The sequence below is a fragment of the Apteryx mantelli genome, chromosome 8 (genome assembly GCF_036417845.1).
Source record: "Apteryx mantelli isolate bAptMan1 chromosome 8, bAptMan1.hap1, whole genome shotgun sequence".
NCBI lineage: Eukaryota > Metazoa > Chordata > Aves > Apterygiformes > Apterygidae > Apteryx > Apteryx mantelli.
In genome coordinates, this window is record NC_089985.1 from 31,811,849 (window position 1) to 31,824,097 (window position 12,249).

General features: G+C 39.6%; 1 protein-coding gene across 5 annotated transcripts in view; it reads right to left on the reverse strand.

Moving 5' to 3' along the window:
* The window catches only part of TESK2 (testis associated actin remodelling kinase 2), an 80,817-nt gene that overhangs the window by 19,516 nt on the left and 49,052 nt on the right, over nt 1–12,249 (reverse strand). For 3 of the 5 annotated variants that reach the window (XM_067301131.1, XM_067301130.1, XM_067301133.1), the window contains one exon: nt 4,393–4,539. The exons of the other annotated variants lie outside the window; for them this stretch is intronic. In XM_067301131.1, the coding sequence (XP_067157232.1) occupies nt 4,393–4,539 (147 nt within the window). The remainder of the gene's footprint in view (nt 1–4,392; nt 4,540–12,249) is intronic. 5 annotated transcript variants of the gene reach the window in all.

The window sequence follows — 12,249 nt, forward strand, 5'->3', positions numbered from 1 at the left end:
GACTCCAGCCACTCTTGCCACAGAAACAAGAAGGTGAAAGAAAGGCCAGGAGAAGAGGAAAAGGAAAGACTGAGCTTGAGATAAAGGTCTTCAGCCTCATGGTTAAGACAGTTGCAGTGGTGCCCCAGGATCTGGATTTTGCCCTTCCCTCAGCATCACAGGGGGATTCTGTGACAAGGAAGCTAGTTTAACCCAACCTTTCAGAGACTCTTGCTAATCTTGTGCTCTCTCTGCCTCTAGGGGTCAAGCTTGACTATTTTATAAGTGCAGTACACTTCTAACTGCCCCTGAGGTCAGTGAGCATGTTGCTTTGAACTTAAAAACACGTGTAAAATACCAAATATTCCAAGCATAGTCTTAAAACCCAAACCGATATTCTTGGTTTTAATCTCTGCTGGGAAAACAGTTTGTTCCTCTCCTTCATCCCAGAGATATTATAAAAATAAATTCACTGATACTACAGCAGTCACTGCTGTAGGTTCCCAAGGAAATTAACAGTTCTTCCAGAGCAGGGTTTGAATACAGCGCAGAAGATGAGGCACGAAGGAACTCTGTGTAGTAATGATATTTATTTTGAGGGGTGAGGTATAAAAGGATTTTCTTATATTCTTATTGCAGACTGGACAATTCCTTTTTTTGCTTTCCCAAACACAATATTTAAACTGCAGGTCACAACAGACAGAACGTTGCAAAAACAAGTCAAATTAAGAAAAACTTTATCATAGTCTGCTGGCTCCTGTTCAAACACCTCCAACATTTTGCATACCAATTTCTGTTTTAACAAGTGCATCTTCTGTGACTAGGGCTGACAGAGCTAAAATTCATAACCTGACCTACTTCTGAATCACTGAAACACGAAGAAAAGCCTCTTGATTCGAAGACCCAAATCCTCCTTTGCACACCTTATAACAAGCCCAGAAGAAAATACCATTCACAGGGTTTGCAGTGATAGCGATGGGGATAGGGAATGAGCCAAGGAGCCTGGTCCTCACATCCAACCTGTGGCTGTGGGTTTAGGCTCTACATCAATCTCTTTATGAGAAGTCAAAAGTGAGGCCATCATATTGGCTTACAAAATGCACAAGTCATCCTGTCTACGCACCTACCATCTACGGGCTGAAAACAGCTGCTCCAGCCACTCAACTTCTGACAGATTCAAGTTAGGCTGTTGCTCTTGATCAGGGCAGATCAACTGACCAGCTACAGCAGCCAAACGTCCAAGCCCAAGGGCTGAGCAGCTCACAACATGGGAAAACATCAGCTGCCTGGGCAGCACAATCGCCTTTACCAAGCACTCGCACTCCCTGACAAAAGGGCAGTAGGAAGGGCACAGGTGAGATGTCAGGCTTGACATGCCCTGTGGGCTCCAACATTGACTACACTGACCTACATCTACTCCTCCATGCCCTTCTTCCCTCTGGCTTTCTGCGGTATCAACACAGTTTTGCTACTCTCCACATGGTGCAATTAGGAAGAGACATCATCCTGCCATATACTAATTATTAAAAATACTTATTTTTCAATCCTAGAATTCCTTTTTTTTTTTTTTTTGAGGGGGGGGGTGTTACCACGACACCTTTTTCTTCTTTCAGCCGTTATGCAACCAGTACATGGGCACATACAATGCTATTGTCAAGTCAAGACAATTTTGCTGCCGTAACTGCTGGAATAAACTTCAAGCATTTACAATGTCATCTGCTAGAGGAAGCTACAGGAATTAGAGGTTTGCCAGAAATAGGGAGAAAGGCAGAAAGGAGGGGTGAATACACCCAGAATAATTTTTATAGTGAAATTGATATTAGAAGGATATTTTGCAGTGGGCTATTCAGAACAATGGGACTTCTTTAAAAGTTAGCCAGGAGGAGGGCAACCATTTGCACAAAAGAAGTCATTTGTCCAAGAGTAGATTTCAATTTAAAGTATATTTCACCAATATAACAACATACTATTAAAATTCACAAATACCTGGGCATTTAAGGTTTCATCCACATCACCTCCATAGAAAATAACAGAGAAGTACTGAGTGCATACAACACCTCAAAAATCAAGGAGCTGGAAATTATTAAGTACAGCCAGCTACTTAGAATACAGCTCTACTTAGAATAGAGCTGACATGTCAAACTCACCCTGGCAGCTTCCAGTGTGACCCACAGACACACTTTACCTTTATGACCTTTAGTGCTAAGAGCAATTCAAAGATAACTCATAGTTAATTCTTTATTTTTTTAAATAATCTTTACTACTTCCCATGGTCACAGAGGAGTTTGCTGTTGCACTAAAACCATATACTCCTCCCCGCGGGTGCATTTTCTAAACAATGACTTAGACCATTCAACAATAGATAACATTGAAGCACTGGTAGGGCAGTTCCTAAGAATGGCATAAAATTATGCAAAGCTCCGAACAAGGGCATTCACAGAGGACTCAGGAAATGGATTTTCATATGACTAGCCACCACAGTACATGTTATGATATATGCTGCAAGCACAGAGTTCTCCTTAGTTACTTTGGTTCCTTGCCCTAACTGTGCTTCCCTAGTCTTTTGAATGCACTAAAATTTATCATGAATTGAAAAAAGGGGGAATATTAAGTTATATTTTCAGCTACTTTTACGCATATCTTATCCATATACTCTAAGGTGACTGTAAGGAGGCTTTCTGAGCACATCATGTCAAACTGACATGACTCCAAGTCTGGGCATTTTTCACAAAGTTGATATTTTTACCTGCAGAATTCAGCACTTTGCATTTGAAAGGACCTCCAAGGAAATGTTTTACACTTTCCTGACATATTTCTTTTACCTGCTAGTTAAATGTTTTTTTTCTAGGCTAAATGCATGTCCTTCATTTGTTTAACACTACACTGAGAGAGCTTATAACATGCATTACAGAAGGCTATTAAACTGATATTGCAGAGGGAAAATTAGCAGGACTATTACTCAACTAAAACTGGATGAAAGACTAGTAATCACCCACATTTGCCAACATATTGAGCTGAGTTCCTATTTTTTAAAACTATTTTTAATTTAAAAAAAAAGTTCCTCTTAGGCTAAGGTAGGTTTTTCTGAAGGGTTTTGCCTGAAGTGACATTATGAAGTCTTCCCAAGAGCATTTTTGGAGTACTTCCATGTGACAGGTCCTGAACGAGCTTAAACTAGCTCATGAGCTCAAGTAAAGACAGCAGCAGATAGGCAGGACAGCAAAGCCCTTGTCACACATTGTGATGGATGGCAAGATACAGTGTGAATACTAGGGTAATTTGTTCACAGAGCTGAGTGTGAATTAGTTAACTGCTTCAGCCAACTAAATCCACGTAAGCAGTCACCAAAGCAGTTCAGACAAACCCACGTCCATGGAAAATTCTGACACTGAAATAGCATTCCAGAGGATAGCTTATAGATTCACAAAAAGGTAAATGTTGGCATTCACAAATGATACAGACAACCTGCCTGGACTCTTAAATCACGGAGAGATCCCAGTTTCTGTGATGCAATTATGAAAACAACCAGGAAAAAAGCTCAACAGACTGCTAGCAACTTATTAAATACTTTAGAAAAGTAAAAAATGAAACCTTCATTTCAACATGAGTATTCAAGAAATTTATCAGTGCAGTTTTGATTTTTCATCACATGGAAGTTAATTTGCACAATATGATATTAAAAAAAAAAAATACATAGCTGAATTAAGCTGTTCAAGAACAGGAATCCTAAACCAGACCAGAGACCCTGTTTCTTCTTATACAGTTCTTCCCCTCCCTATACAAGATTCCTTTTCTCCAGTCTCCATATAGATTCCTTCTTTCCTATCCAACTCTTCCTCTTTTCAAGCCCTCTAAGAGCACCAAAAATTTTAAGTAAACTTACTGACTTTATGAAGGAAAGAAATATAAAACTAGACTGTGGACAACGCTTAATGCTGAATTAGTAACGAAAGGCCACTCTTCCTATTGAGTAATGTTTGTGAAATGTGTAGGGAAAAAACAACAAGGACATTCTAAAGTGTGTTTATAATAATCTCCTCAACTCAGGATCTTTATATGATTGTTCTGTTCCAAATGTTAGATTGTATGTTTAATTATCCAGGGATTTAAATACATTATTGAACCATAATTCAGAACTAAAAACTCTGTAGCTGCTCTCTGAGAAACCTTAGTCTGAACTCACTTAAGAAATTACCTCCCTTCAGCATAGTTATTTCTTAGGCTTCTGCACAAACTACTCAACACGTTGTGAGGAAAGTTTTAATCCTATAAACTGTATTTCAGGTTTTTTTCTCACAATGCCTGAGACCACATTTTATATAACAGCACTTATCCGACGGAAGGAGGGGGAAGAACCAAAGAACCAATTAGAGTACCTCCATTCAAAAGCTCCCTTCATTCTAGAAATGGTACCTTGGATGTAAGGTCCCGGTGGAAAATGCCTTTATAGTGAAGATAACTGATTCCCATAGCAATGTCATGTGCCAGTTTCACCCTCACTGTCCAGGGCAGATGCTGGTTACTGTCTAATAGCTGTTCCAGGTTACCATAGTTGATGTACTGAAAAGACAAAACAACATTGTAATTAATTTTTTTAACTTATTATCAGGAATGTAAAATTCATTGTGACACAAGAGTCCTTACCTCAGTTACACATTAAAAAAAAAAAAAAAAAAAAACTTTTTCTTAAGGGTTAGCCAAGAGGGATGTTTGCAGATCAAGAGAGGCTGAAGATGTGCCCCTTCCTCACCCCTCCCAATGCATTCATGTTAAAGATGCATATGATAGCCACCACTGCATTAACTATGGTATTCAAATACAGCAGTGACAGACTCTTCAGAAATGATTACAATACAATATCACCCTCTCATTTCAGTGTGGAGAAAACAAGGCAAAAAGGATGAAGAGCATGTTCTCAGGCACAATAAGAAGTCAAAGAGAAGGCTGAGTATCAGGCCTAGGGCATGGAGCCTGATCAAGGCTCCAGATACCACTTTCCTAAATTACAACAGCATCAAAGAAAAATATTACAATATATTATTGTAAATTATTCTTTTTCACTACTGTATCTAGAAGTCCCAGTCAGCAATCTGTTTCCCACTGTGTTCAGTACTACACCAACTCCATCAAATGGTAGCCTTCATGAGAAGTAGCTTACATTAAACGTAAAATTGAGAAGCAGCTACAAGAAACAGTGAAACAAAGCAGCAACCAAACGATCCTAAGTAACATAACTTGAGGTTAAGACACAGCAGCTCCACTGCTTCTCAAAAAAAATCATTACAACAATATTGGGCTTACTCTTTGTGTATAGACCACAATAGCAACTACGCTGTATTTGAGTAGCTTCTTATTTCACTCCCAGCCCCAGGTCCTTCATAAGCCACAATGCAAAAGAACTAGTCCGCTCCAGAAGGGAAACGTGGCTGAGGTAGACAGGATAATTTGCTCCCAAGCCTGGTCCAAGTAGGTAAGACTGAGGCAGGCTGCACCAACTTTGACGCCCTGCACAAGACAATTCTCTAACACTCTTTCAAGAGGCTTTGTGCTTTCCTGTGCCATTCACCAGGACAAAACATGTTAAAATAAAAACTGTAAATGCAGGTATTGTTATTTCAGAAACTTTGAACTCAGTTGTATCTTGCAGAGTTTTGTGTCTCAGGGGCACAAGGGAAAGGTGAACCACATGCCATGCAGTGTGGGTGTAGCCAGTCTCTTCAGACCATGCTAGCCAGGAAAGGGTGCAGAGGCTGGTACAAGCAGCCTGGGAGCCAGGGCTCACCTCCTGGATGGTCTACAAAGACAGCTTCATCCTTACAGTCAGATCCTGTCTCTTTCTGAGCTCAGCAGTTAATTTTGAAAACTTTTTTCAGCAGATATGCAAGTTTCACAGGTAACTAGTTAACAGAGCTAAGCATTTGGGGTAGATTATGCACAAAATTTTAACTGTCACAAAGCTTACCAGGAGGGGGCATCACAAAGTAGCGTGGGGCTCTACAACTTTCCTTGGCTACCCTGTACATCCCTTGGGAACTGGGCTCATCCAAGCCTAGGCATAGCAAAACATTTTAGAGGTAGTCCAGAATGTGATCTCTCTCTCCTCCCTCGGAGAAGATTAGTCAACCACTTTCATTGCCCTTGCTGGACCAGTCGGGAAATACACGTGCAGCACGTGGAGACAGAGAGCACAAAGCGTTCTCTCCCTCAGCATTTGCTTTTCTCCTTTTATATATGAACCTTTGGCCTGATCACAGTGTGCTCTCCGTCTGTCTTTTGTACTTGAGCAACAATCAAGGCAAAGGGTGAGACGAAAAGTTACTCCCTTGCACTCAAGTGTTCTTCAAAGACGACTCACAATTAGCTCCAGTCCGGGTCACCTTGAAAGCCAGTATCAACTACCTTCTCATACCAAATGAAGCAATCTCGTACAAGGAGTTTGGGTCTACAAAAATCTCCAATATTTATCAATTTCTTGTGACCACTTGAAGACATTCTTTCATATTTTTTGCATTAGACATTAACAGTGGAGAACGAGTGCAACGGTATACAGGAAAGGATTTCAAAACAAGGCACAGAGAAAGAGAATGCTTCCTCATTGTACTGGCCACTTCTAAACCAAATAGGCAAAAAGTACTTGTATTTTACATTTAGACAAGGAAAACTCTTGAACTCTAGAGAGTAATCTGACTGACATTTTAAAACACAGTGTCCTGTTTTTAAATAGTGTCATTTTCTATCAAACTATTTTCTTCTGTGCTAAAGTCAAGATAGTTTAACTACTCAGAAGTTTGTGCTTAGTGCATATAATTTTGCAAAATAAAACGGCTAATAGCCTCTTGCCAAAAATCAAGTTAAATAAGATTTAACAAACTAGTGATAAATGCTAAAATGCTTAGGACTGCTATATGCCAAGGCACTGCAGTTTGAGGGGGTATTGATTGGTTGCTCACACCACTAGAAACTAGAAATTACAGGTTGGTTCAAGCCAGAGATCCAAAACAACCTAGCTCTGACTCTAGGTGTTTGTGTGTCAGAAGAGTGGAGCAGCTCTGGAACAGGTTACTGGGAGGCTACGCAATCTCCATCCTTGGAGGTTTTCAAGACTCAGCTAAAGGGCCGCAGCCAATCTCACTTAATGTTGGCATCAATGCTACTTTGAGCTTTTCCAACTTTGATCTTTCTTTCTCTTTGCTTTTGTTTGAACCCCTAAGGGAGCTAGATGACCTTATAGAGAGCTCAAGAAAAAACATCGCTCAGTATTATTTGTTTATTTAATCACAAGATGCTAGCATGCTTAAGAAAGAGAACGGTAAGAGATATCTACATTAATTTCATACATATTTCCAACATCCCTGCAACAGCGTGAGCAGTACTTCTCATCCAGTTATGTTCAAAACAGAGCAATACTGACAACCCGTAACAGAAGGAACAGGAGCACCCAGCTCAATAACCCCAATTGTAAAGTGACACTGCTCAAGTTATCTCAGACCATTTCACCTTTCTGACAGGGCAACAGAGCCTACACATTGCACAACCACACTTGAATTAACTGGCAAGAGAACACAAGGGGGAAGGGAATTGCTAAACTGCTTTGAGATTTTGGTTCAGGCCATAAAACAATGGTAATTGCTCCAGAAATGCTTATTTAAAAAAAACAAGCAATCTGTAAGTGTACTGAAATACATACTGAAATGTGACAACAGTAGTTAGCTGCTATTTTGAGTATGCTCACACTTTCCTTCTCAATAAAGTAGCCTATTGATTTGATCTATTTCTCACACTAGTTAAATGCATCTAATATATCTATTCCTTAAGCATTCTTCCAGTCAAATTAACTTGCAGGGCAGCTCACCCATATTAACCACAAGGACCAGATTCCAGCATGGGCTGGGCAAAAAGCAACAGCCGCACACACACGTAAGATGCAGCGTGCCTCCAACCCCTCCACTTAACTCACCTGTCCTAAGAGAAATCTTGTAGGCTAACACGAGCTGCAAGAGTAAGAATCAAACCTCACTCTAGCACATACACAAAACCCACTAGGCCTCCTAGCAGAATCTGTCACCTGGCAAGTGTTCAGACCTAATTTATTAGAGATGTGAGTTCTGGTTTTGGCTCTAATTTCTAGTGTAGTTCTACAAAGCACAGCAGGTAAATCATCAGGTGAACAAAGACTAAGATTTTCCTATAGGCACCTTTAAGATTCCAGTTGACCTCAGACTTCTGCTTGCCAGCACATAATATTTGCATGAAGAGTCCTTAATTTTTAAGGCAAATACCATGCAGAGCTCAGTGTTCCCTCAGTGTCACGTAAATAATCCAATTCTTCCGGTCATTCAGGCTGATAATGCAAAACAGCCAGCCTGATGGCCTGTTTTTTCCGAGTCCTTTAACAATGCCTTTTTGGTGCAAACACAAATTTACAAACATTATTTCCTATTTGCCAGTGCAACTGAAAGAAAAATGCTTGTTCTCAATACTTTGTTTACCCTGCTGATAGCAGAAATCAGCTCTGTGGGCTAAGAATATCCTAAAGGATAATAAGAGCACCTTTCCCTAACAGAATACTAGATTTTATTTTGCCTCTGAAGCATTTCAGTGCCGGTGTTTTCAGATAAAACCAGTAAGGTTACAGCATGCACATCTTCTGAAAGTGTTATTAGAGTACAACAACAACAGACATTACATAAGTGTACAAGCAATTGGAGGAGAGATCTGATCAGACAAGAACAAGAGCAAAGGACACTACATTTCATAGAGACCTCGCAGCTAAAAGGAGCAGTGTTCAGACCTTTTCAAATCCTGTATCATCAGGTTGCAGTGAAACAGCTACCCATTATTCCTGTTGCTAGCTTTCTGTCACGTAACAGAAGATGAATAGTCAGTTTATCTGGTTGCCAGAGTCTAAAATTAACTGTTTTAGGTTGTTTACTTTTGCATTTACTATGACACAGCACTGCAAATTGAGCATTGGCTTAAAAGACCCTGTCATTTTAGCTCACAAAAATAATGTTTTCATACAAATTTATTCACGGTAAGAGCAACTCATGCTTTTGTTCCTAGACTGATCAGCAAAACCCTATTTGTTACATCTCTTCTTGAAGGTCTCCCAAACCTTATGAAGAAAGAGGTCAGTAGCCTCTTTGAAGGACTAGTCACCCAGAAGCTCAGCCAAGCATAGATGCTCTCTAGATCAGAGATTCTCAGACAGGCTTCTGATATTGTAGCTTTACACTACAAAATGCTTAAAGCAGGAGTATAACCCTTTCCCACACAACAGACAGGGCACGGGGAAATGTGCTATGTTATACTAGGGAGAAAACTGCTTCCTTGCAGGACACCTGCAGTCACATTATCAGACCCAAACACAAGAAAAATGGAATGAGGTTCTGCCTATAATGGTACTTATATGTAACTTACATATTTAATTTCAAGAGATTAATGCAGAACTTAAGCTTGCAGATTTTAGCCTTCAAAATTCCAAATAAAGGCCTGAACACACTAATACAAGAACTAGAAGCTTTTAGGGAAAAGATGCATCAGAATCACTTGATTCCAGCAGTTAGCGCTCAGAAACATAATGACCCCAAATATCACCACGTCTGAGGGGGAAGACAAAAAGGAACTGTGAACAGCTTACAGTGCTGTTTTGAAAACCAATGCTATTTCAATATGTAGGTCTAATATAAATAAGTTGCCAGATACTGCCCAGAAAAGCAAAAAAAAAAAGAAAAGTTGGCCTACTATTTATTCTAGCTTGAAATGTCACTTGCTTCCCATTAAAAAAACCACAAGACTCCCCTATTTGGTAGCTCTAATGTTGCCAGAGGCAACGCATTAAGTGGTTAAGAAACGTAGGTGTTTGAGAGCACATTTAGGATGACAGACCAAAAGAGATAAGCAAAGAGTCAGAGCTCTAGGGAGCTGGGACACTGCAAGACAAACATTTTGAGATAGCACAGGATGAATGAATTGGTGTAGCCGAGTGAAGAAACCAGAGGAGCAGGAGGAAAGAGAAACTAGAATGCGTGACTTATCTCCAGCATGGAGAAATAGCGAGATGTCAAAACAAAAGCCAGACTATGTAGTTTGACTCTAAAGGGAGACCTGGCAAGCACAATAATAACAGTACAGACAGCAGCAACGAATGCACTGAAGCAAACCTTTGGCAGTGTCAAAAGGCATAGAGCTTGCATATTTGTATCATTTCTAATGCTGGAAGCAAAAAGACAACTCTCATGCCTAATAAAAGAACATAGAGATCTTTTCACACACACAGCTTTCTGCAGAACTAAAGAGAAAAAAAAAGTTTTAACAGCTCATTTCAGGAGGACACAACCCAATCTTCAGTTCTGTTATGTTTAAACTGACATCTGTCACACTCAGCAGTCTCTAAATGACTATTTTGGAGGCTTCTGGCTGCAAGACAACAAGTCAACCCTTCTGCCACAACAGGCACCATTAGCTATAGTGGTAGGACTGGAAATTTCCTGGTTTCCCCAGCTGTTTTCATTACCTTCAACTGTACAGGACTGGAAAAGTAAGACAGGATCAATGTGTCCAAAACTACAATAACAGACACTACAAACTGATACACTGAGCTTGACTACTTGATTAAATTTGTTTTTAAAGTTAGCTCATAGACCTCTGCTTGTTAAGAAATACACGGTTTAGAAACCTGCAAAACGGCCTCACCCTAATAAGTAACCTTCCATTTCCATTAAACACCTAACACCCTGACAGCACCAAACAAAATAAATTAAATATTAAAATAGAACAAGTTGGATGTTTGATTTGGGCTGTACACATACATTTTTGGACAGCAGGTGAACCGATGTTGCCAGGGAGAAAACCACAAGTACTGAAACAGCCAGAACATGCAGATGAAGCAAGCGTGTTTCAGAACAAAGCTCAAACTTTTTTCTTTTTTTTTTTAAACAAGAGCCCAGAAGGGCTCAAGTGACTAGCAAAAATAGCCTGATTGAAAGGACAGGAAAAAAAGCCAAAATCTTCCTCTCAAGGCCACATTTTTTTCCTGCTTCTAGATTGTTGAAAACAGAACTGTAAGGTAAAGTAAATGTCTCTTCTGCTTTCAAGTCACTACAAACATCTTGGTGTTGTAATAAAAATTGATTTTTTTTCTTTAAAAGTATTAACTATTAGAGGATTAAAATAATCTTATTTTGAAAGTTTCAGCTATTCATAGAAGACAGGCCAAACATCCTGATGCAATCACCGCAGCTTGGTTAGTCATCGGGACTCAGGACCAAAAGCCAGAGATCTACCTTCATTTCTTCTACCAAGTCAGTGGCAGCACTGATTGATTCTCCATCTCCTCCCTTGAAAAAGGCACGTATAGGCACAGTTTAATTTATAAGGGCAAACAAGAATTAACATGCAGTATTCAGGAAGGAGCTGTAACAAAAACCATTTGTCGCATTTCAAACATTAAGTGCAGGCATGGAAAAGAATATGGCAATATTTGTTTTCCTTTAATTCTCTACATCAACAGCTCTTATGGTCAGCAAGCTGAGTTTATCCCTTTCCTGTCACTCCATTCAATGAAAATTTAATGTTCATTTACTTGCCTAAAACCTAGAAACACATCACTATAAATAAGACTTCAACTGCAGGCACACAGCATCAACACACTATTGCAACTTGTGTCTATGAAATAAGGTTTATGGACATTCACTTATTCATACTCAGGTTTGAAATAATTCAGGAAATAAGTTTATTTTGTTGGAACCAGAAAACTTTCCCAGTATATCTGTGCAGACTGACCTTGATAACCATTTTTCTGTAATTATATTAGCAGTAAAAACAGAAAGCAAAGAAGTCCTAACAAAAGCTACATTTATAATCTTAAGTCACAAACCTTTGGATTCTAAGCAGAGCCTAGTCTAAGCTACAGTGCAAATAAAAACCCGGGATATGGCAAACTAGCAATGACATAATTACCGCACAGGCACAGAAGAGACAAAGTACCCTGTTGCTGGTACAGGCAGGGGAAACAGGCTCTCTCTACAATAAAACTTCTGTTCCCGAGCAGAAGGCTCTATCCGTAACGACAGCATTTTGAACACAAACTATACACTCAAAGGTCTGCCTAGAAGCAAGCTGTAGCCCCTGGCAAAGAGTCTCTTACTTAAATAAACTTTTTCCTCACTCTCCCCACAAAGATACCAGCACTAGCGACCCATGGATTATAGGCCCACAAGATTCCATATAAATAACTTCTTTGCTTCATTTTTTTAAAATCTGTAAAAT